Source organism: Nerophis ophidion, linkage group LG17, assembly GCF_033978795.1.
Source record: "Nerophis ophidion isolate RoL-2023_Sa linkage group LG17, RoL_Noph_v1.0, whole genome shotgun sequence".
NCBI lineage: Eukaryota > Metazoa > Chordata > Actinopteri > Syngnathiformes > Syngnathidae > Nerophis > Nerophis ophidion.
The window spans coordinates 4,683,351-4,707,369 of NC_084627.1; the positions used below are offsets into that span (position 1 = coordinate 4,683,351).

Consider the following 24,019-nt stretch of genomic DNA (forward strand, 5'->3'; position numbering starts at 1 on the left):
GACTATTCATCCCTGAACACCATTGAGTTCATGTAGGCTTTATGATGCAGTTACATTATTATATCAACTATCAGAGACAGAAACTCTTCATTTAACATGATGTCCTTTTTTGATGCTTCAGCACAGAAAAAGGTAAAGTGAAACAACTTAAGTGTTAACTGTAGGTCAATAGTGTAATAAAGCTGGACAGGACAAAAAAAAAAGTAAAAAAAAAATATATATATATACATATATATTTTTTAAGATTTAGTTGAGGCGGTGGCTCTTTGTTGTTAAGGCGGCTGCCTTAACAACAAAATGCTGCGGGATACCCTGAACTTACTTACAGTTTTAATAGGATAAACCTTATCAAATGATATGAACACATGATACATGACAAATGATCCACTATGGACTGGACTCTCACGATTATGTTAGATCCACCATGGACTGGACTCTCGCTATTATGTTAGATCCACTATGGACTGGACTCTCTCACTATTATGTTAGATCCACTATGGACTGGACTCTCACTATTATGTTAGATGCACTATGGAATGGACTCTCAATATTATATTTGATCCACTATGGACTGGACTCTCACCATTATGTTGGATCCAATATGGACTGGACTCTCACACTATTATGTTAGATCCACTATGGACTAGACTCTAACCATTATGTTGGATCCACTATGGACTGGACTCTCACACTATTATGTTAGATCCACTATGGACTGGACTCTCACCATTATGTTAGATCCACTATGGACTGGACTCTCACCATTATGTTAGATCCACTATGGACTGGACTCTCACCATTATGTTGGATCCACTATGGACTGGACTCTCACCATTATGTTAGATCCACTATGGACTGGACTCTCACCATTATGTTGGATCCACTATGGACTGGACTCTCACACTATTATGTTAGATCCACTATTGACTGGACTCTCACAATATTATGTTAGATCCACTATGGACTGGACTCTCACAATATTATGTTAGGCCCACTCGACGTCCATTGCATCCGGTCTCCCCTAGAGGGGGGGTCAGGGGGATTGTCTTCCACATCTGCGGTCCTCTCCAAGGTTTCTCATAGTCATCCACATTGACGTCCCACTGGGTTGTGAGTTTTTCCTTGCCCTTTTGTCGGCCCTGATCCGAGGATGTCGTTGTGGCCATTTGAGGCACTTTTGATTTAGAGCTATATAAATAAACAATGATTGATTGATTGATTGACAAGTGGTGGAAAAGTGTAACACCCAACTTTTTTGAAACATGTTGCAGGCATCAAATTCCAAAAGAGCTAATATTTGCAGAAAAATTAAGTTTTCCAGTTCGAATGTTAAGGAACTTGTCTTTGCAGTCTATTTAATTGAATATAAGTTGAAAAGGATTTGCAAATCATTGCATTCTGCTTTTATTTATGATTTACACAACGTGTCAACTTCACTTCTTTTGGGGTTTGTACAATTTATCCAAAAAGTTAATTTAGGGAGTAACAAGTAACATGTTACACTATGGACTGGACTCTCACTATTATGTTAGATCCACTATGGACTGGACTCTCACACTATTATGTTAGATCCACTATGGACTGGACTCTCACCATTATGTTAGATCCACTATGGACTGGACTCTCACTATTATGTTGGATCCACTATGGACTGGACTCTCACACTATTATGTTAGATCCACTATGGACTGGACTCCCACTATTATGTTAGATCCACTATGGACTGGACTCCCACTATTATGTTGGATCCACTAGGGACTGGACTCTCACACTATTATGTTAGATCCACTATGGACTGGACTCTCACACTATTATGTTAGATCCACTATGGACTTGACTCCCACTATTATGTTAGATCCACTATGGACTGGACTCCCACTATTATGTCAGATCCACTATGGACTGGACTCCCACTATTATGTTAGATCCACTATGGACTGGACTCCCACTATTATGTTAGATCCACTATGGACTGGACTCTCACACTATTATGGTAGATCCACTATGGACTGGACTCTCACACTATTATGTTAGATCCACTATGGACTGGACTCTCACACTATTATGTTAGATCCACTATGGACTGGACTCCCACTATTATGTTAGATCCACTATGGACTGGACTCTCACTATTATGTTAGATCCACCATGGACTGGACTCTCACTATTATGTTAGATCCACTATGGACTGTACTCTCACCATTATGTTAGATCCACTATGGACTGGACTCTCACCATTATGTTAGATCCACTATGGACTGGACTCTCACCATTATGTTAGATCCACTATGGACTGGACTCTCACCAATATGTTAGATCCACTATGGACTGGCCTCTCACCATTATGTTAGATCCACTATGGACTGGACTCTCACACTATTATGTTAGATCCACTATGGACTGGACTCTCACCATTATGTTAGATCCACTATGGACTGGACTCTCACACTATTATGTTAGATCCACTATGGACTGGACTCCCACTATTATGTTAGATCCACTATGGACTGGACTCTCACTATTATGTTAGATCCACTATGGACTGGACTCTCACACTATTATGTTAGATCCACTATGGACTGGACTCCCACTATAATGTTGGATCCACTATGGACTGGACTCCCACTATTATGTTAGATCCACTATGGACTGGACTCTCACACTATTATGTTAGATCCACTATGGACTGGACTCTCACTATTATGTTGGATCCACTATGGACTGGACTCTCACACTATTATGTTAGATCCACTATGGACTGGACTCCCACTATTATGTTAGATCCACTATGGACTGGACTCCCACTATTATGTTGGATCCACTAGGGACTGGACTCTCACACTATTATGTTAGATCCACTATGGACTGGACTCTCACACTATTATGTTAGATCCAATATGGACTTGACTCCCACTATTATGTTAGATCCACTATGGACTGGACTCCCACTATTATGTCAGATCCACTATGGACTGGACTCCCACTATTATGTTAGATCCACTATGGACTGGACTCCCACTATTATGTTAGATCCACTATGGACTCTACTCTCACACTATTATGTTAGATCCACTATGGACTGGACTCTCACACTATTATGGTAGATCCACTATGGACTGGACTCTCACACTATTATGTTAGATCCACTATGGACTGGACTCTCACACTATTATGTTAGATCCACTATGGACTGGACTCCCACTATTATGTTAGATCCACTATGGACTGGACTCTCACTATTATGTTAGATCCACCATGGACTGGACTCTCACTATTATGTTAGATCCACTATGGACTGTACTCTCACCATTATGTTAGATCCACTATGGACTGGACTCTCACCATTATGTTAGATCCACTATGGACTGGACTCTCACCATTATGTTAGATCCACTATGGACTGGACTCTCACCAATATGTTAGATCCACTATGGACTGGCCTCTCACCATTATGTTAGATCCACTATGGACTGGACTCTCACACTATTATGTTAGATCCACTATGGACTGGACTCTCACCATTATGTTAGATCCACTATGGACTGGACTCTCACACTATTATGTTAGATCCACTATGGACTGCACTCCCACTATTATGTTAGATCCACTATGGACTGGACTCTCACTATTATGTTAGATCCACTATGGACTGGACTCTCACACTATTATGTTAGATCCACTATGGACTGGACTCCCACTATTATGTTAGATCCACTATGGACTGGACTCCCACTATTATGTTAGATCCACTAGGGACTGGACTCTCACACTATTATGTTAGATCCACTATGGACTGGACTCTCACACTATTATGTTAGATCCACTATGGACTTGACTCCCACTATTATGTTAGATGCACTATGGACTGGACTCCCACTATTATGTTAGATCCACTATGGACTGGACTCCCACTATTATGTTAGATCCACTATGGACTGGACTCCCACTATTATGTTAGATCCACTATGGACTGGACTCCCACTATTATGTTAGATCCACTATGGACTGGACTCTCACACTATTATGGTAGATCCACTATGGACTGGACTCTCACACTATTATGTTAGATCCACTATGGACTGGACTCTCACACTATTATGTTAGATCCACTATGGACTGGACTCCCACTATTATGTTAGATCCACTATGGACTGGACTCTCACTATTATGTTAGATCCACCATGGACTGGACTCTCACTATTATGTTATATCCACTATGGACTGTACTCTCACCAATATGTTAGATCCACTATGGACTGGACTCTCACCATTATGTTAGATCCACTATGGACTGGACTCTCACCATTATGTTAGATCCACTATGGACTGGACTCTCACCAATATGTTAGATCCACTATGGACTGGACTCTCACCATTATGTTAGATCCACTATGGACTGGACTCTCACCATTATGTTAGATCCACTATGGACTGGACTCTCACACTATTATGTTAGATCAACTATGGACTGGACTCTCACCATTATGTTAGATCCACTATGGACTGGACTCTCACCAATATGTTAGATCCACTATGGACTGGACTCTCACCATTATGTTAGATCCACTATGGACTGGACTCTCACCATTATGTTAGATCCACTATGGACTGGACTCTCACACTATTATGTTAGATCCACTATGGACTGGACTCTCACCATTATGTTAGATCCACTATGGACTGGACTCTCACCATTATGTTAGATCCACTATGGATTGGACTCTCACCATTATGTTAGATCCACTATGGACTGGACTCTCACCATAATATTAGATCCACTATGGACTGGACTCTCACTATTATGTTAGATCCACTATGGACTGGACTCTCACCATTATGTTAGATCCACTATGGACTGGACTCTCACTATTATGTTAGATCCACTATGGACTGGACTCTCACAATATTATGTTAGACCCACTATGGACTGGACTCTCACCACTATGGACTGGACTCTCACCATTATGTTAGATCCACTATGGACTGGACTCTCACAATATTATGTTAGATCCACTATGGACTGGACTCTCACCATTATGTTAGATCCACTATGGACTGGACTCTCACAATATTATGTTAGACCCACTCAATGTCCCTTGCATCCGGTCTCCAAAAAGTTACTTTAAGGCATGTACCGCACTAAGCACCCACCTGGCGATTTCAACCTTTATCTGAATCAGTGTCAAAATTCATCAGAGTACGTATCTTAGACCTATTATACGTACCAAACAAACGCAATACAAAGTACCGGCGGTCCGAAGACATTTTTAGCTTTTGTTGTGCGTGGATAAGGACGTCATGAAAAAGTATGACAGCCTCCAACAAGCCTAAAAAGTGCTTATAAAACCGGGCGGTAAAGAGCAGTCCTCCAAACTCACTATTATGTTAGATCCACTATGGACTGGACTCCCACTATTATGTTAGATCCACTATGGACTGGACTCTCACACTATTATGTTAGATCCACTATGGACTGGACTCCCACTATTATGTTAGATCCACTATGGACTGGACTCTCACACTATTATGTTAGATCCACTATGGACTGGACTCCCACTATTATGTTAGATCCACTATGGACTGGACTTCCACTATTATGTTAGATCCACTATGGACTGGACTCTCACACTATTATGTTAGATCCACTATGGACTGGACTCCCACTATTATGTTAGATCCACTATGGACTGGACTCTCACACTATTATGTTAGATCCACTATGGACTGGACTCCCACTATTATGTTAGATCCACTATGGACTGGACTCCCACTATTATGTTAGATCCACTATGGACTGGACTCCCACACTATTATGTTAGATCCACTATGGACTGGACTCCCACTATTATGTTAGATCCACTAGGGACTGGACTCTCACACTATTATGTTAGATCCACTATGGACTGGACTCTCACACTATTATGTTAGATCCACTATGGACTGGACTCCCACTATTATGTTAGATCCACTATGGACTGGACTCTCACACTATTATGTTAGATCCACTATGGACTGGACTCTCACTCTATTATGTTAGATCAACTATGGACTGGACTCTCACTATTATGTTAGATCCACTATGGACTGGACTCCCACTATTATGTTAGATCCACTATGGACTGGACTCTCACACTATTATGTTGGATCCACTATGGACTGGACTCTCACCATTATGTTAGATCCACTATGGACTGGACTCCCACTATTATGTTAGATCCACTATGGACTGGACTCTCACCATTATGTTAGATCCACTATGGACTGGACTCTCACTATTATGTTAGATCCACTATGGACTGGTCTCCCACCATTATGTTAGATCCACTAGGGACTGGACTCTCACACTATTATGTTAGATCCACTATGGACTGGACTCTCACCATTATGTTAGATCCACTATGGACTGGACTCTCACCATTATGTTAGATCCACTATGGACTGGACTCTCACCATTGTGTTAGATCCACTATGGACTGCACTCTCACTATTATGTTAGATCCACTATGGACTGGTCTCCCACCATTATGTTAGATCCACTAGGGACTGGACTCTCACACTATTATGTTAGATCCACTATGGACTGGACTCTCACCATTATGTTAGATCCACTAGGGACTGGACTCTCACACTATTATGTTAGATCCACTATGGACTGGACTCTCACTATTATGTTAGATCCACTATGGACTGGTCTCCCACCATTATGTTAGATCCACTAGGGACTGGACTCTCACACTATTATGTTAGATCCACTATGGACTGGACTCTCACCATTATGTTAGATCCACTATGGACTGGACTCTCACCATTATGTTAGATCCACTATGGACTGGACTCTCACCATTATGTTAGATCCACTATGGACTGGACTCTCACCATTGTGTTAGATCCACTATGGACTGGACTCTCACACTATTATGTTAGATTCACTATGGACTGGACTCCCATTATTATGTTAGATCCACGATGGACTGGACTCTCACACTATTATGTTAGATTCACTATGGACTGGACTCCCATTATTATGTTAGATCCACGATGGATTGGACTCCCACTATTATGTAAGATCCACTATGGACTGGACTCTCAGTATTATGTTAGATCCACTATGGACTGGACTCCCACTATTATGTTAGATCCACTATGGACTGGACTCCCACTATTATGTTAGATCCACTATGGACTGGACTCTCACACTATTATGTTAGATCCACTATGGACTGGACTCTCACACTATTATGTTAGATCCACTATGGACTGGACTCTCACACTATTATGTTAGATCCACGATGGACTGGACTCTCACACTATTATGTTAGATCCACGATGGATTGGACTCCCACTATTATGTTAGATCCACTATGGACTGAACTCTCACTATTATGTTAGATCCACTATGGACTGGACTCCCACTATTATGTTAGATCCACGATGGATTGGACTCCCACTATTATGTTAGATCCACTATGGACTGGACTCCCACTATTATGTTAGATCCACTATGGACTGGACTCCCACTATTATGTTGGATCCACTATGGACTGAACTCTCACTATTGTTAGATCCACTATGGACTGGACTCCCACTATTATGTTAGATCCACTATGGACTGGACTCTCACACTATTATGTTCGATCCACTATGGACTGGACTCTCACACTATTATGTTAGATCCACTATGGACTGGACTCTCACACTATTATGTTAGATCCACTATGGACTGGACTCCCACTATTATGTTAGATCCACTATGGACTGGACTCTCACACTATTATGTTAGATCCACTATGGACTGGACTCCCACTATTATGTTAGATCCACTATGGACTGGACTCTCACACTATTATGTTAGATCCACTATGGACTGGACTCCCACTATTATGTTAGATCCACTATGGACTGGACTCCCACTATTATGTTGGATCCACTATGGACTGGACTCTCACACTATTATGTTAGATCCACTATGGACTGGACTCTCACACTATTATGTTAGATCCACTAGGGACTGGACTCTCACACTATTATGTTAGATCCACTATGGACTGGACTCTCACACTATTATGTTAGATCCACTAGGGACTGGACTCTCACACTATTATGTTAGATCCACTATGGACTGGACTCCCACTATTATGTTAGATCCACTAGGGACTGGACTCCCACTATTATGTTGGATCCACTATGGACTGAACTCTCACTATTGTTAGATCCACTATGGACTGGACTCTCACACTATTATGTTAGATCCACTATGGACTGGACTCTCACCATTATGTTAGATCCACTATGGACTGGACTCCCACTATTATGTTAGATCCACTATGGACTGGACTCTCACACTATTATGTTAGATCCACTACCACTATGGACTGGACTCTCACACTATTATGTTAGATCCACTATGGACTGGACTCTCCCACTATTATGTTAGATCCACTATGGACTGGACTCTCACACGTCATGAAAAAGTATGACAGCCTCCAACAAGCCTAAAAAGTGCTTATAAAACCGGGCGGTAAGGAGCAGTCCTCCAAACTTCCCCGAACGCTAAGTCAGATTAGTATTTCGGAGAGGCTTTAAGCAGGATTTATGAGTTGATGTTTATGGCGTGGATGTCGCCCGGCGTGGCGGGGAAGCGTCCGTCTGAAGAGTGACGGTGCAGAGAGGACACACACTCACCAGGCCTGAGACTTCCTCCTGGGAACACTCGGTCTCGTCCACTTGGAGTGAGGCGTCAGGTGGTAAATTAGCTGGCGGCAGATCTTGTTGGTCGACTTCAAGGAGTCCATCTCCTGCAGCAAGAAAGGAACGGGGTTTGAATAGCAAGTAAGACATCTTCATCAAACGCCGTGGTGGTGAATGGCTAAAACAAGAAAGGGTTTTCCATGTTCTTTTCTTATACTTCTTCATCTGCCACTGAGACCTTTTGCACAGGAGCGATTGATCATAAAACCAATGCTTTTTTGTTTTGTGCACGACTCTGGCATTTTTGTATCCCCTGAACACAACATGGAAACAAATGCACTTTTGTGTTGTGCTCGGACTCCGAACACGTACATGGGAACCTCGATTTACAAGCTTAATTGCTTCTCAAACATGGTTCGCAAACCAAAGTTTTATATGGTGAAGCACTGATTAGATTAGTGAAGTGAAGTGAATGATATTTATATAGCGCTTTTCTCAAGTGACTCAAAGCGCTTTACATAGTGAAACCCAATATCTAAGTTACATTTAAACCAGTGTGGGTGGCACTGGGAGCAGGTGGGTAAAGTGTCTTGCCCAAGGACACAACGGCAGTAACTAGGATGGCACAAGCGGGAATCGAACCTGCAACCCTCAAGTTGCTGACACGGCCACTCTACCAACCGAGCTATACCGCCCCCAGATTAGATTAGATTAGATAGTACTTTATTTATTCCGTCAGGAGAGTTCCTTCAGGAAAATTACAATTTTCAGCACAATCCCATTCAAGATCAGACAAACATTAAAGGGAGACAGAACAGGATCGCTGACGGGTCTGCCGGCTTCCAGCGCCCCTTACAAAAAAAGATGACATACAGGTAAACAAGGGGGGGGGGGGAAAAAATAGAAGATAAAATAAAAAAATCGGTCTTAGCCTGGGCCCTGGAGAGGGGGTGCAGACTGAGGCCAAGGGAAAAAAACAACAACTCTTAGCCATAGTACACATGTGTGTAAGAGGGAAACATCAAACATCAAAGAACACAGAGGACATTAAAGACATTAAAGCATCAGATACAACCAGACACTTCTACATACAGCTATGAATAAAAAGTAAAAGAAACATATCCACTGTGGTGGCCTCTGCGGTGTTCCACGCCATCGTCCGCTGGGGTGGAGGGAGGATGGCCAGAGACAGGAGCAGACCCAACAAAGCAACCAGGACAGCCGACTCCACTCTCGGCCAGTGTCCAGTCCGCATGGATGAGCGATGATACGTCCAAGGAGACTGAGGTGTCCGACACCTGCTCACCCAGCCAAGACACCGCCAAGCCTCTCCGTCCCAGCGCTCAGTGCTAGCTCCGCAGTCCTGTCCCCTCATCCGCATCTCCTCCAGTACATCCAAAGCGACTCCGGTGTAGCAGAGACCCAGCAGCTGGTCTCCATGGCCAAAAGGCTCCCGGGAGGCAGATCCAGAAGTCCACAAAAAAATGCACCACAGAGGTCACGAAAGTGACAATCAATCAATCAATGTTTATTTATATAGCCCCAAATCACAAATGTCTCAAAGGACTGCACAAATCATTACGACTACAACATCCTCGGAAGAACCCACGAAAGGGCAAGGAAAACTCACACCCAGTGGGCAGGGAGAATTCACATCCAGTGGGACGCCAGTGACAATGCTGACTATGAGAAACCTTGGAGAGGACCTCAGAAGTGGGCAACCTCCCCCCTCTAGGGGACCGAAAGCAATGGATGTCGAGCGGGTCTAACATGATACTGTGAAAGTTCAATCCATAGTGGCTCCAAGACAGCAGCGAGAGTCCCGTCCACAGGAAACCATCTCAAGCGGATCAGCAGCGTAGAGATGTCCCCAACCGATACAGGCGAGCGGTCCATCCTGGGTACCGACGAGCGGTCCATCCTGGGTCTCGACTCTGGACAGCCAGTACTTCATCCATGGTCATCGGACCGGACCCCCTCCACAAGGGAGGGGGGGACATAGGAGAAAGAAAAGAAGCGGCAGATCAACTGGTCTAAAAAGGAGGTCTATTTAAAGGCTAGAGTATACAGATGAGTTTTAAGGTGAGACTTAAATGCTTCTACTGAGGTAGCATCTCGAACTGTTACCGGGAGGGCATTCCAGAGTACTGGAGCCCGAACGGAAAACGCTCTATAGCCCGCAGACTTTTTTTGGGCTTTGGGAATCACTAATAAGCCGGAGTCCTTTGAACGCAGATTTCTTGCCGGGACATATGGTACAATACTATCAGCAAGATAGGATGGAGCTAGACCGTGTAGTATTTTATACATAAGTAGTAAAACCTTAAAGTCACATCTTAAGTGCACAGGAAGCCAGTGCAGGTGAGCCAGTACAGGCGTAATGTGATCAAACTTTCTTGTTCTTGTCAAAAGTCTAGCAGCCGCATTTTGTACCAACTGTAATCTTTTAATGCTAGACATGGGGAGACCCGAAAATAATACGTTACAGTAATCGAGACGAGACGTAACAAACGCATGGATAATGATCTCGGCGTCTTTAGTGGACAAAATGGAGCAAATTTTAGCGATATTACGGGGATGAAAGAAGGCCGTTTTAGTAACGCTTGTCAGACAGTCCCAAAGGGTCCCGGACCAAAAGGCAAAAAAATATAATAACACATGAAAATAAGAGGGATGACGTCTATTAAACAGATAAAGAAGCAAGGAATCAAACACAGACATAATTGAATGTGGCTCAATGAGGAGAGCGCGTACACCTGTACCCTCGTACAGTGTCCCACCGCACTCTGACGAAAGATTGTACGCCTCCTCTTTGATTTGGACCTTTCCTTGATTACACGGCAACAGCTGTTTCTAAAGGAAGGGGGTCGTAAACAGCCGCTGCTTTTGGTCACAAAACAGTTCAAAGAAAAGGTGCTTGGAGGGGAGTCAGGTCCTGTTACCCCTCCGCCTTGTAGATCTCGGGTCAAGTCAAAATCTTCCTGTGGATTACAATACATCAAAGAAACTGACACCTTCATGTCCCTTCCCAACCTACACAGTTGAGTTTTACAAGCCTTTTGATTGGTAAGATCAAAGACAGTTTTTTTCTGCTCGCCGTTTTGTGATAACTTAGATACAATTGGACAACCAAACAATTAAACAAGGCGACACGGTAAAGAATCTGGGTATTATCTTCGACCCAACTCTCTCCTTTGAGGCACACATTAAAAGCGTTGCTAAAACGGCCTTCTTTCATCTCCGTAATATCGCTAAAATTCGCTCCATTCTGTCCACTAAAGACGCTGAGATCATTATCCATGCGTTTGTTACGTCTCGCCTCGACTACTGTAACGTATTATTTTCGGGTCTCCCCATGTCTAGCATTAAAAGATTACAGTTGGTACAAAATGCGGCTGCTAGACTTTTGACAAGAACAAGAAAGTTTGATCACATTACGCCTGTACTGGCTCACCTGCACTGGCTTCCTGTGCACTTAAGATGTGACTTTAAGGTTTTACTACTTACGTATAAAATACTACACGGTCTAGCTCCATCCTATCTTGCCGATTGTATTGTACCATATGTCCCGGCAAGAAATCTGCGTTCAAAGGACTCCGGCTTGTTAGTGATTCCCAAAGCCCAAAAAAAGTCTGCGGGCTATAGAGCGTTTTCCGTTCGGGCTCCAGTACTCTGGAATGCCCTCCCGGTAACAGTTCGAGATGCCACCTCAGTAGAAGCATTTAAGTCTCACCTTAAAACTCATCTGTATACTCTAGCCTTTAAATAGACCTCCTTTTTAGACCAGTTGATCTGCTGTTTCTTTTCTTTTTCTTCTATGTCCCACTCTCCCTTGTGGAGGGGGTCCGGTCCGATCCGGTGGCCATGTACTGCTTGCCTGTGTATCGGCTGGGGACATCTCTGCGCTGCTGATCCGCCTCCGCTTGGGATGGTTTCCTGCTGGCTGCGCTGTGAACGGGACTCTCGCTGCTGTGTTGGATCCGCTTTGGACTGGACTCTCGCGACTGTGTTGGATCCATTATGGATTGAACTTTCACAGTATCATGTTAGACCCGCTCGACATCCATTGCTTTCCTCCTCTCCAAGGTTCTCATAGTCATCATTGTCACCGACGTCCCACTGGGTGTGAGTTTTCCTTGCCCTTATGTGGGCCTACCGAGGATGTCGTGGTGGTTTGTGCAGCCCTTTGAGACACTAGTGATTTAGGGCTGTATAAGTAAACATTGATTGATTGATTGAATTATTCTGACACACAGTTCTCTATAAGATTCAGTGTAAACATGAATAATTAGTTGTAGCTTCGGCAAAAGTCCCTGTTTTTAGTAAAAAAAAAAAAAAAACCTGCACACTTTAAAGACACTAATGTGTATGTAAACACACTGTATATACCGTATTTTACGGAACATAGGGCGCACCGGATTATTAGGCGAACTGCTGATACAATGATCTATTTTCGACCTTTTTTCATATATAAGGCGCACCGGATTATAGGGCGCATTAAAGGGGTCATTTTTTAATTAATTTTTCTGAATGTAAAATATCTCCTTGTGGTGTACAAAACATGTAATGGTGGTTCTGTGGTCAAAATGTTGCATGGATGATGTTTTACAGATCAACAAAAGCACCTTGAGGATTCTAGCGGGAACTCCCATTCAACCCTTCTTCGATTACGCTTGCACCTCCTGGTACCCCAGCACCTCCAAAACCCTCAAATCTAGACTCCAAACATCCCAGAATAAGTTAGTCCGGTTACTTTTAGACCTCCACCCCAGATCACACCTCAATCCAACCCACTTCTCCAAAGTGGGCTGGCTCAGGGTGGAGGACAGAGTAAAACAACTTGCACTGAGCCTAGTCTATAAAATCCGCTACACCTCCTTGATACCGACGTACATGTCAAACTACTTCCTTAACGTAAATGACCGCCATAACCACAACACCAGGGGGAGCTCCACAAACCACGTTAAACCCAGATTCCGATCTAACAAAGGTCTTAACTCATTCTCTTTCTATGCCACATCAATGTGGAATGCACTCCCAACAGGTATAAAAGTAAGTGCATCTCTATATTCCTTCAAAACCGCTCTAAAACAACAACTCCAGGCAACTTCAACACTTTACTAATACCCTCCTCCATTCACATCCCATTCCCCCGGATTATAAACAACTCAAATGTACTTCTAATGTATATACTTGTTCTTATGCTATCTAAACTCACTATGTTCTCTGCTGGCTGTACATATCCTACTAAATAAGACCTACACTGTTTCAATGTCCACATTTCTCTGTTGATGCAATTGTTGATGACTGAAGTTCTGATATCAACCAAATCTCCTCATCCCAACCCCCGGATTGTAAATAATGTAAATAATTCAATGTACATACTATGATGATTAACTTGTGTGATGACTGTATTATGTTGATAGTATATATTTGTACCATGAATTGATTAACGTGGACCCCGACTTAAACAAGTTGAAAAACTTATTCGGGTGTTACCATTTAGTGGTCAATTGTACGGAATATGTACTGAACTGTGCAATCTACTAATAAAAGTATCAATCAATCATCTTCAAGTCGCTTTCTGACAGTCGCTTCAGGATGCGCCGTTTTGTGGGCGGTCTTATTTACGTGGCTCACCTTCGATGTCATCTTTGTTGTAGCGGTGTAGCGTGCAAGGACGGGAGTGGAAGAAGTGTCCGAAGATAGAGCTAACTGTTTTAATGTCATTCAGACTTTACTTCAATCAATAACGGAGCAGCATCTCCTCATCCGGAAACAACAACAAGGAAACTGTCCGACTGGAACTCTCAGTGTTGACAGCTAGATTTTTTTGTGAACATGTTCCATAAATATTGATGTTAAAGATTTCTTTTTTTGTGAAGAAATGTTTCGAATTAAGTTCATGAATCCAGATGGATCTCTGTTACAATCCCCAAAGAGGGCACTTTAAGTTGATGATTACTTCTATGTGTAGAAACCTTTATATAGAACTGAATCACTTGTTTGTTTTTCAACAAGTTTTTAGTGATTTTTACATCTTTTTTTCCAAATAGTTCAAGAAAGACCACTACAAATGAGCAATATTTACGTGGCTCACCTTCGATGTCATCTTTGTTGTAGCGGTGTAGCGTGCAAGGACGGGAGTGGAAGAAGTGTCCAAAGATAGAGCTAACTGTTTTAATGTCATTCAGACTTTACTTCAATCAATAACGGAGCAGCATCTCCTCATCCGGAAACAACAACAAGGAAACTGTCCGACTGGAACTCTCTATTAACTAAAGTTCCTTGGGTGAATAATGTAAACTCACCACACCGGTATGTTTTAGCACTTTCATGGCGAGTTTACTGACAGACATAAGTAAGAACTTTACACTACTTTATATTAGAAATGGCAACAACAGAGATAAGCAAGAACATAAGAAGATAGAGGAAAAAGAAGAAGCTTATCGACTACGTTCTCGGCACAGACTACAAAGGCGGAACCGCACAATTTTTCAGGATTTATCCAAATCCCAAATACAGATCAGCAAGTACAAGAAGGTACGAAAAGTTGCTTTTGCATAAAATCAACCAATCAATCAATGTTTGTTTATATAGCCCTAATTCACAAGTGTCTCAATCCTCGGTTCAGATCCCATATAACAGCGGTTCTCAAATGGGTGTATGCGTACCCCTAGGGGTACTTGAAGGTATGCCAAGGGGTACGTGAGATTTTTAAAAAATATTCTAAAAATAGAAACAATTCAAAAATCCTTTATAAACATATTTATTGAATAATACTTCAAGAAAAAATGATGGAAGTTCATAAACTGTGAAAAGAAATGCAACAATGCAATATTCAGTGTTGACAGCTAGATTTTTTTTGTGGACATGTTCCATAAATATTGATGTTAAAGATTTCTTTTTTTGTGAAGAAATGTTTCGAATTAAGTTCATGAACCCAGATGGATCTCTATTACAATCCCCAAAGAGGGCACTTTAAGTTGATGATTACTTCTAAGTGTAGAAATCTTTATATAGAACTGAATCACTTGTTTGTTTTTCAACAAGTTTTTAGTGATTTTTACATCTTTTTTTCCAAATAGTTCAAGAAAGACCACTACAAATGAGCAATATTTACGTGGCTCACCTTCGATGTCATCTTTGTTGTAGCGGTGTAGCGTGCAAGGACGGGAGTGGAAAAAGTCTCCAAAGATGGAGCTAACTGTTTTAATGTCATTCAGACTTTACTTCAATCAATAACGGAGCAGCATCTCCTCATCCGGAAACAACAACAAGGAAACTGTCCGACTGGAACTCTCTAATAACTAAAGTTCCTTGTGTGAATAATGTAAACTCACCACACCGGTATGTTTTAGCACTTTCATGGCGAGTTTACTGACAGATATAAGTAAGAACTTTACACTACTTTATATTACAAATGGCAACAACGGAGATAAGCAAGAACATAAGAAGATAGAGGAAAAAGAAGAAGCTTATCGACTACGTTCTCGGCACAGACTACAAAGGCGGACCAGCACAATTTTTCAGGATTTATCCAAATCCCAAATACAGATCAGCAGGTCCAAGAAGGTACGAAAAGTTGCTTTTGCATAAAATCCACCAATCAATCAATTTTTATTTACATAGCCCTTATTCACAAGTGTCTCAATCCTCGGTTCAGATCCCATATAACAGCGGTTCTCAAATGGGGGTACGCGTACCCCTAGGGGTACTTGAAGGTATGCCAAGGGGTACGTGAGATTTTTAAAAAATATTCTAAAAATAGCAACAATTCAAAAATCCTTCATAAATATATTTATTGAATAATACTTCAAAGAAATATGAATGTAATTTCATAAACTGAAAAGAAATGCAACAATGCAATATTCAGTGTTGACAGCTAGATTTTTTGTGAACATGTTCCATAAATATTGATGTTAAAGATTTCTTTTTTTGTGAAGAAATGTTTAGAATTAAGTTCATGAATCCAGATGGATCTCTATTACAATCCCCAAAGAGGGCACTTTAAGTTGATGATTACTTCTAAGTGTAGAAATCTTTATATAGAACTGAATCACTTGTTTGTTTTTCAACAAGTTTTTAGTTATTTTTACATCTTTTTTTCCAAATAGTTCAAGAAAGACCACTACAAATGAGCAATATTTACGTGGCTCACCTTCGATGTCATCTTTGTTGTAGCCGTGTAGCGTGCAAGGACGGGAGTGGAAGAAGTGTCCAAAGATAGAGCTAACTGTTTTAATGACATTCAGACTTTACTTCAATCAATAACGGAGCAGCATCTCCTCATCCGGAAACAACAACAAGGAAACTGTCCGACTGGAACTCTCTAATAACTAAAGTTCCTTGGGTGAATAATGTAAACTCACCACGGCGGTATGTTTTAGCGCTTTCATGGCGAGTTTACTGACAGATATAAGTAAGAACTTTACACTACTTTATATTAGAAATGGCAACAACAGAGATAAGCAAGAACATAAGAAGATAGAGGAAAAAGAAGAAGCTTATCGAGTACGTTCTCGGCACAGACTACAAAGGCGGACCCGCACAATTTTTCAGGATTTATGCAAATCCCAAATACAGATCAGCAGGTACAAGAAGTTACGAAAAGTTTATTTTGCATAAAATCAACCAATCAATCAATGTTTATTTATATAGCCCTAATTCACAAGTGTCTCAATCCTCGGTTCAGATCCCATATAACAGTGGTTCTCAAATGGGGGTACGCGTACCCCTAGGGGTACTTGAAGGTATGCCAAGGGGTACGTGAGATTTTTTTAAAATATTCTAAAAATAGCAACAATTCAAAAATCCTTTATAAATATATTTATTGAATAATACTTCAAAGAAATATGAATGTAAGTTCATAAACTGAAAAGTAATGCAACAATGCAATATTCAGTGTTGACAGCTAGATTTTTTTGTGAACATGTTCCATAAATATTGATGTTAAAGATTTCTTTTTTGTGAAGAAATGTTTCGAATTCAGTTCATGAATCCAGATGGATCTCTGTTACAATCCCCAAAGAGGGCACTTTAAGTTGATGATTACTTCTAAGTGTAGAAATCTTTATATAGAACTGAATCACTTGTTTGTTTTTCAACAAGTTTTTAGTGATTTTTACATCTTTTTTTCCAAATAGTTCAAGAAAGACCACTACAAATGAGCAATATTTACGTGGCTCACCTTCGATGTCATCTTTGTTGTAGCGGTGTAGCGTGCAAGGACGGGAGTGGAAGAAGTGTCCAAAGATAGAGCTAACTGTTTTAATGACATTCAGACTTTACTTCAATCAATAACGGAGCAGCATCTCCTCATCCGGAAACAACAACAAGGAAACTGTCCGACTGGATCTCTCTAATAACTAAAGTTCCTTGGGTGAATAATGTAAACTCACCACACCGGTATGTTTTAGCACTTTCATGGCGAGTTTACTGACCGACATAAGTAAGAACTTTACACTACTTTATATTAGAAATGGCAACAACAGAGATAAGTAAGAACAAAAGAAGATAGAGGAAAAAGAAGAAGCTTATCGACTACGTTCTCGGCACAGACTACAAAGGCGGACCCGCACAATTTTTCAGGATTTATCCAAATCCCAAATACAGATCAGCAGGTACAAGAAGGTACGAAAAGTTGCTTTTGCATAAAATCAACCAATCAATCAATGTTTATTTATATAGCCCTAATTCACAAGTGTCTCAATCCTCGGTTCAGATCCCATATAACAGCGGTTCTCAAATGGGGGTACGTGTACCCCTAGGGTTACTTGAAGGTATGCCAAGGGGTACGTGAGATTTTTAAAAAATATTCTAAAAATAGCAACAATTCAAAAATCCTTTATAAACTTATTTATTGAATAATACTTCAAGAAAAAATGATGGAAGTTCATAAACTGAAAAGTAATGCAACAATGCAATATTCAGTGTTGACAGCTAGATTTTTTTGTGGACATGTTCCATAAATATTGATGTTAAAGATTTCTTTTTTTGTGAAGAAATGTTTCGAATTAAGTTCATGAATCCAGATGGATCTCTATTACAATCCCCAGAGAGGGCACTTTAAGTTGATGATTACTTCTATGTGTAGAAATCTTTATATAGAACTGAATCACTTGTTTGTTTTTCAACAAGTTTTTAGTGATTTTTACATCTTTTTTTCCAAATAGTTCAAGAAAGACCACTACAAATGAGCAATATTTACGTGGCTCACCTTCGATGTCATCTTTGTTGTAGCGGTGTAGCGTGCAAGGACGGGAGTGGAAAAAGTGTCCAAAGATGGAGCAAACTGTTTTAATGTCATTCAAACTTTACTTCAATCAATAACGGAGCAGCATCTCCTCATCCGGAAACAACAACAAGGAAACTGTCCGACTGGAACTCTCTAATAACTAAAGTTCCTTGGGTGAATAATGTAAACTCACCACACCGGTATGTTTTAGCACTTTCATGGCGAGTTTAGTGACAGATATAAGTAAGAACTTTACACTACTTTATATTACAAATGGCAACAACGGAGATAAGCAAGAACATAAGAAGATAGAGGAAAAAGAAGAAGCTTATCGACTACGTTCTCGGCACAGACTACAAAGGCGGACCCGCACAATTTTTCAGGATTTATCCAAATCCCAAATACAGATCAGCAGGTACAAGAAGGTACGAAAAGTTGCTTTTGCATAAAATCAACCAATCAATCAATGTTTATTTATATAGCCCTAATTCACAAGTGTCTCAATCCTCGGTTCAGATCCCATATAACAGCGGTTCTCAAATGGGGGTACGCGTACCCCTAGGGGTACTTGAAGGTATGCCAAGGGGTACGTGAGACTTTTTAAAAAATATTCTAAAAATAGCAACAATTCAAAAATCCTTTATAAATATATTTATTGAATAATACTTCAAGAAAATATGAATGTAAGTTCATAAACTGAAAAGTAATGCAACAATGCAATATTCAGTGTTGACAGCTAGATTTTTTGTGAACATGTTCCATAAATATTGATGTTAAAGATGTCTTTTTTTGTGAAGAAATGTTTAGAATTAAGTTCATGAATCCAGATGGATCTCTATTACAATCCCCAAAGAGGGCACTTTAAGTTGATGATTACTTCTATGTGTAGAAATCTTTATTTATAATTGAATCACTTGTTTGTTTTTCAACAAGTTTTTAGTTATTTTTACATCTTTTTTTCCAAATAGTTCAAGAAAGACCACTACAAATGAGCAATATTTACGTGGCTCACCTTCGCTGTCATCTTTGTTGTAGTGGTGTAGCGTGCAAGGACGGGAGTGGAAAAAGTGTCCAAAGATGGAGCTAACTGTTTTAATGTCATTCAGACTTTACTTCAATCAATAACGGAGCAGCATCTCCTCATCCGGAAACAACAACAAGGAAACTGTCCGACTGGAACTCTCTAATAACTAAAGTTCCTTGGGTGAATAATGTAAACTCACCACACCGGTATGTTTTAGCGCTTTCATGGCGAGTTTACTGACAGACATAAGTAAGAACTTTACACTACTTTATATTAGAAATGGCAACAACGGAGATAAGCAAGAACATAAGAAGATAGAGGAAAAAGAAGAAGCTTATCGACTACGTTCTCGGCACAGACTACAAAGGCGGACCCGCACAATTTTTCAGGATTTATCCAAATCCCAAATACAGATCAGCAGGTACAAGGAGGTACGAAAAGTTGCTTTTGCATAAAATCAACCAATCAATCAATGTTTATTTATATAGCCCTAATTCACAAGTGTCTCAATCCTCGGTTCAGATCCCATATAACAGTGGTTCTCAAATGGGGGTACGCATACCCCTAGGGGTACTTGAAGGTATGCCAAGGGGTACGTGAGACTTTTAAAAAATATTCTAAAAATAGCAACAATTCAAAAATCCTTTATAAATATATTTATTGAATAATACTTCAAGAAAATATGAATGCAAGTTCATAAACTGAAAAATAATGCAACAATGCAATATTCAGTGTTGACAGCTAGATTTTTTTGTGAACATGTTCCATAAATATTGATGTTAAAGATTTCTTTTTTTGTGAAGAAATGTTTAGAATTAAGTTCATGAATCCAGATGGATCTCTGTTACAATCCCCAAAGAGGGCACTTTAAGTTGATGATTACTTCTATGTGTAGAAATCTTTATATAGAACTGAATCACTTGTTTGTTTTTCAACAAGTTTTTAGTGATTTTTACATCTTTTTTTCCAAATAGTTCAAGAAATGAGCAATATTTTGCATTGTTATACAATTTAATAAATCGGAAACTGATGACATAGTGCTGTATTTTACTTCTTTATCTCTTTTTTTTGCAACAAAAATGTTTTGCTCTGATTAGGGGGTACTTGAATTAAAAACAAATTTCACAGGGGGTACATCACTGAAAAAAGGTTGAGAACCACTGCCGTATAAGGGCAAGGAAAAACTCACAACCCAGCGGGATGTCAATGTGAATGACTATGAGAAACCTTAATAATGATATTAATTAATAATAATATATAATATTGCGAAACAAAAAGCCAAATGATGTTTTGCCTTACACACACACACCATAATAATACTCCTATGTTCAGTAGAAGCATTTAAGTCTCACCTTAAAACTCATCTGTATACTCTAGCCTTTAAATAGACTCCCTTTTTAGACCAGTTGATCTGCCGTTTCTTTTCTTTTTCTTCTATGACCCACTCTCCCTTGTGGAGGGGGTCCGGTCCGATCCGGTGGCCATGTACTGCTTGCCTGTGTATCGGCTGGGGACATCTCTGCGCTGCTGATCCGCCTCCGCTTGGGATGGTTTCCTGCTGGCTCCGCTGTGAACGGGACTCTCGCTGCTGTGTTGGATCCGCTTTGGACTGGACTCTCGCGACTGTGTTGGATCCATTGTGGATTGAACCTTCACAGTATCATGTTAGACCCGCTCGACATCCATTGCTTTCCTCCTCTCCAAGGTTCTCATAGTCATTATTGTCACCGACGTCCCACTGGATGTGAGTTTTTCCTTGCCCTTATGTGGGCCTACCGAGGATGTCGTGGTGGTTTGTGCAGCCCTTTGAGACACTAGTGATTTAGGGCTGTATAAGTAAACATTGATTGATTGATTGAATGCGCTGACAATCCATCAAGCGGTGCGGCGTCATAGCTTACCAAAGTCATACTAAAACATTTTGATGGATTTTTGAGCGCCGGGTGTAATGTCCTATATTTTCAATGGAACATATAAAATGTTGGTGTTTACTTGAGTCATACTGCCATCATATTGCAGTCTATCCATCCATCATCTTCCGCTTATCCGAGGTCGGGTCGCGGGGGCAGCAGCCTAAGCAGGGAAGCCCAGACTTCCCTATCTCGAGCCACTTCGTCTAGCTCTTCCCGGGGGGATCCCGAGGCGTTCCCAGGCCAGCCGGGAGACATAGTCTTCCCAACGTGTCCTGGGTCTTCCCCAGCTGGACGTGCCCTAAACACCTCCCTAGGGAGGCGTTCGGGTGGCATCCTGACCAGATGCCCGGACCACCTCATCTGGCTCCTCTCGATGTGGAGGAGCAGCGGCTTTACGTTGAGCTCCTCCCGGATGGCAGAGCTTCTCACCCTATCTCTAAGGGAGAGACCTGAAAACTCATTTCGGCCGCTTGTACCCGTGATCTTATCCTTTCGGTCATGACCCAAAGCTCATGACCATAGGTGAGGATGGGAACGTAGATCGACCGGTAAATTGAGAGCTTTGCCTTCCGGCTCAGCTCCTTCTTCACCACAACGGATCGATACAACGTCCGCATTACTTAAGACGCCGCCTGTCAATCTCACGATCCATTGCAGTCTACACATATCTCTTATGTTTGACTGCCATCTACTGATGCATTAGTACAGCGATACTATACTAGTACCGGTATACCGTACAACCCTATTACAGTGTCTTCAGTCAACAGGGATTGTTTTGTTGTGCTACAGCTTTTAAAAAAAAAAACTTAAAACACAAAGCATCGCTCTCATCTTTTTAAAAGCAACATTTTTCCTCAATGTCCTTCCGCCACCTCCTCCTTAGTCCTTAATGTCTCTTTTCTTCTTCATCTTCTCTCCGTTGCTCCGTCACTAAAAATGGAATGGGTTGCACCGAGCTGGGCGAATTCAATTAATGCAACAACACCACAACAAGGAAGAGGCAATGTGACGAAGAGAGAGAGAGGGAGAGAGAGAGAGAGGCCAAGACAAGACAATTTACCTTAAGGCGCTTACACCATTCCAGCTGCCACTTTCCTTTTCTTGGGTGACAAACACATGCTTGGTACTTCAAAACAGTCAGCGCTGCTATTTTCAGCCGCTGAACTCTGATGATGTGACGGTGTGCTTTGGAGCGATGCAGCCTCTCTATGTATTTGGGAGAGTAATTAAGAAGTTATAGTAACTCTTCTATTTCTGAACCGCTGCACACAAAAGGGTGAACGCTGCTCAAAACATGCGCCACTAAACCAGGGCCAACAACACATTTTGCTGCACGATACATAAACCACTCTACTGTCGGCATTATTTTGAGACCAAATAAAGCACTAATCATAGAAAACCCAAAACCAGTGAAGTTGTCACGTTGTGTAAATGTAAATAACAACAGAATACAATGATTTGCGAATCCTTTTCAACTTATATTCAATTGAATAAACAGCAAAGACAAGATACGTAAAGTTTAAACCAGTAAACGTTATTTCAAAAAAGCTGGCACAAGTGGCAAAAAAAGACTGGGAACGTTGAAGGAATGCTCATCAAACACTTATTAGGAACATACCACAGGTGAACAGGCTAATTGGGAACAGGTGGGTGCCATGATTTGGGTATAAAAGCAGCTTTCGTGAAATGCTTAAGTCATTTACAAACAAGGATGGGGTGAGGGGTCACCACTTTGTCAACAAATACGTGAGCCAACAGTTTAAGAACAACATTTCTCAACCAGCTATTGCGAGGAATTTAGGGATTTCACCATCTACGGTCCGTAATAACATGAAAAGGTTAAGAGAATCTGGAGAAAAAGGCTGAAAACCAACATTGAATGCCTGTGACCTTCAATTCCTCAGGTGGTACTGCATCAAAAAGCAACATCGGTGTGTAAAGGATATCACCACTTAGGCTCAGGAACCCTTCAGAAAACCACTGTCAGTAAACTATAGTTTGTCGCTACATCTGTAAGTGCAAGTTCAAACTGTACTATGCAAAGAGAAAACCATTTATCAACAACACCCAGAAACGCCACCAGCATCGCTGGGCCCCAAGCTCATCTAAAATGGAGTGATGTAAAGTGGAAAAGTTTTCTGTGGTCTGACGAGTCCA

General features: G+C 41.1%; 1 protein-coding gene across 1 annotated transcript in view; it reads right to left on the reverse strand.

Moving 5' to 3' along the window:
- lrrc75bb (leucine rich repeat containing 75Bb) overlaps nt 1-24,019 on the reverse strand; it is a 116,222-nt gene that overhangs the window by 66,573 nt on the left and 25,630 nt on the right. Inside the window, exon 3 of the mRNA XM_061877258.1 lies at nt 8,683-8,795. Within this exon, the coding sequence (XP_061733242.1) occupies nt 8,683-8,795 (113 nt within the window). The remainder of the gene's footprint in view (nt 1-8,682; nt 8,796-24,019) is intronic.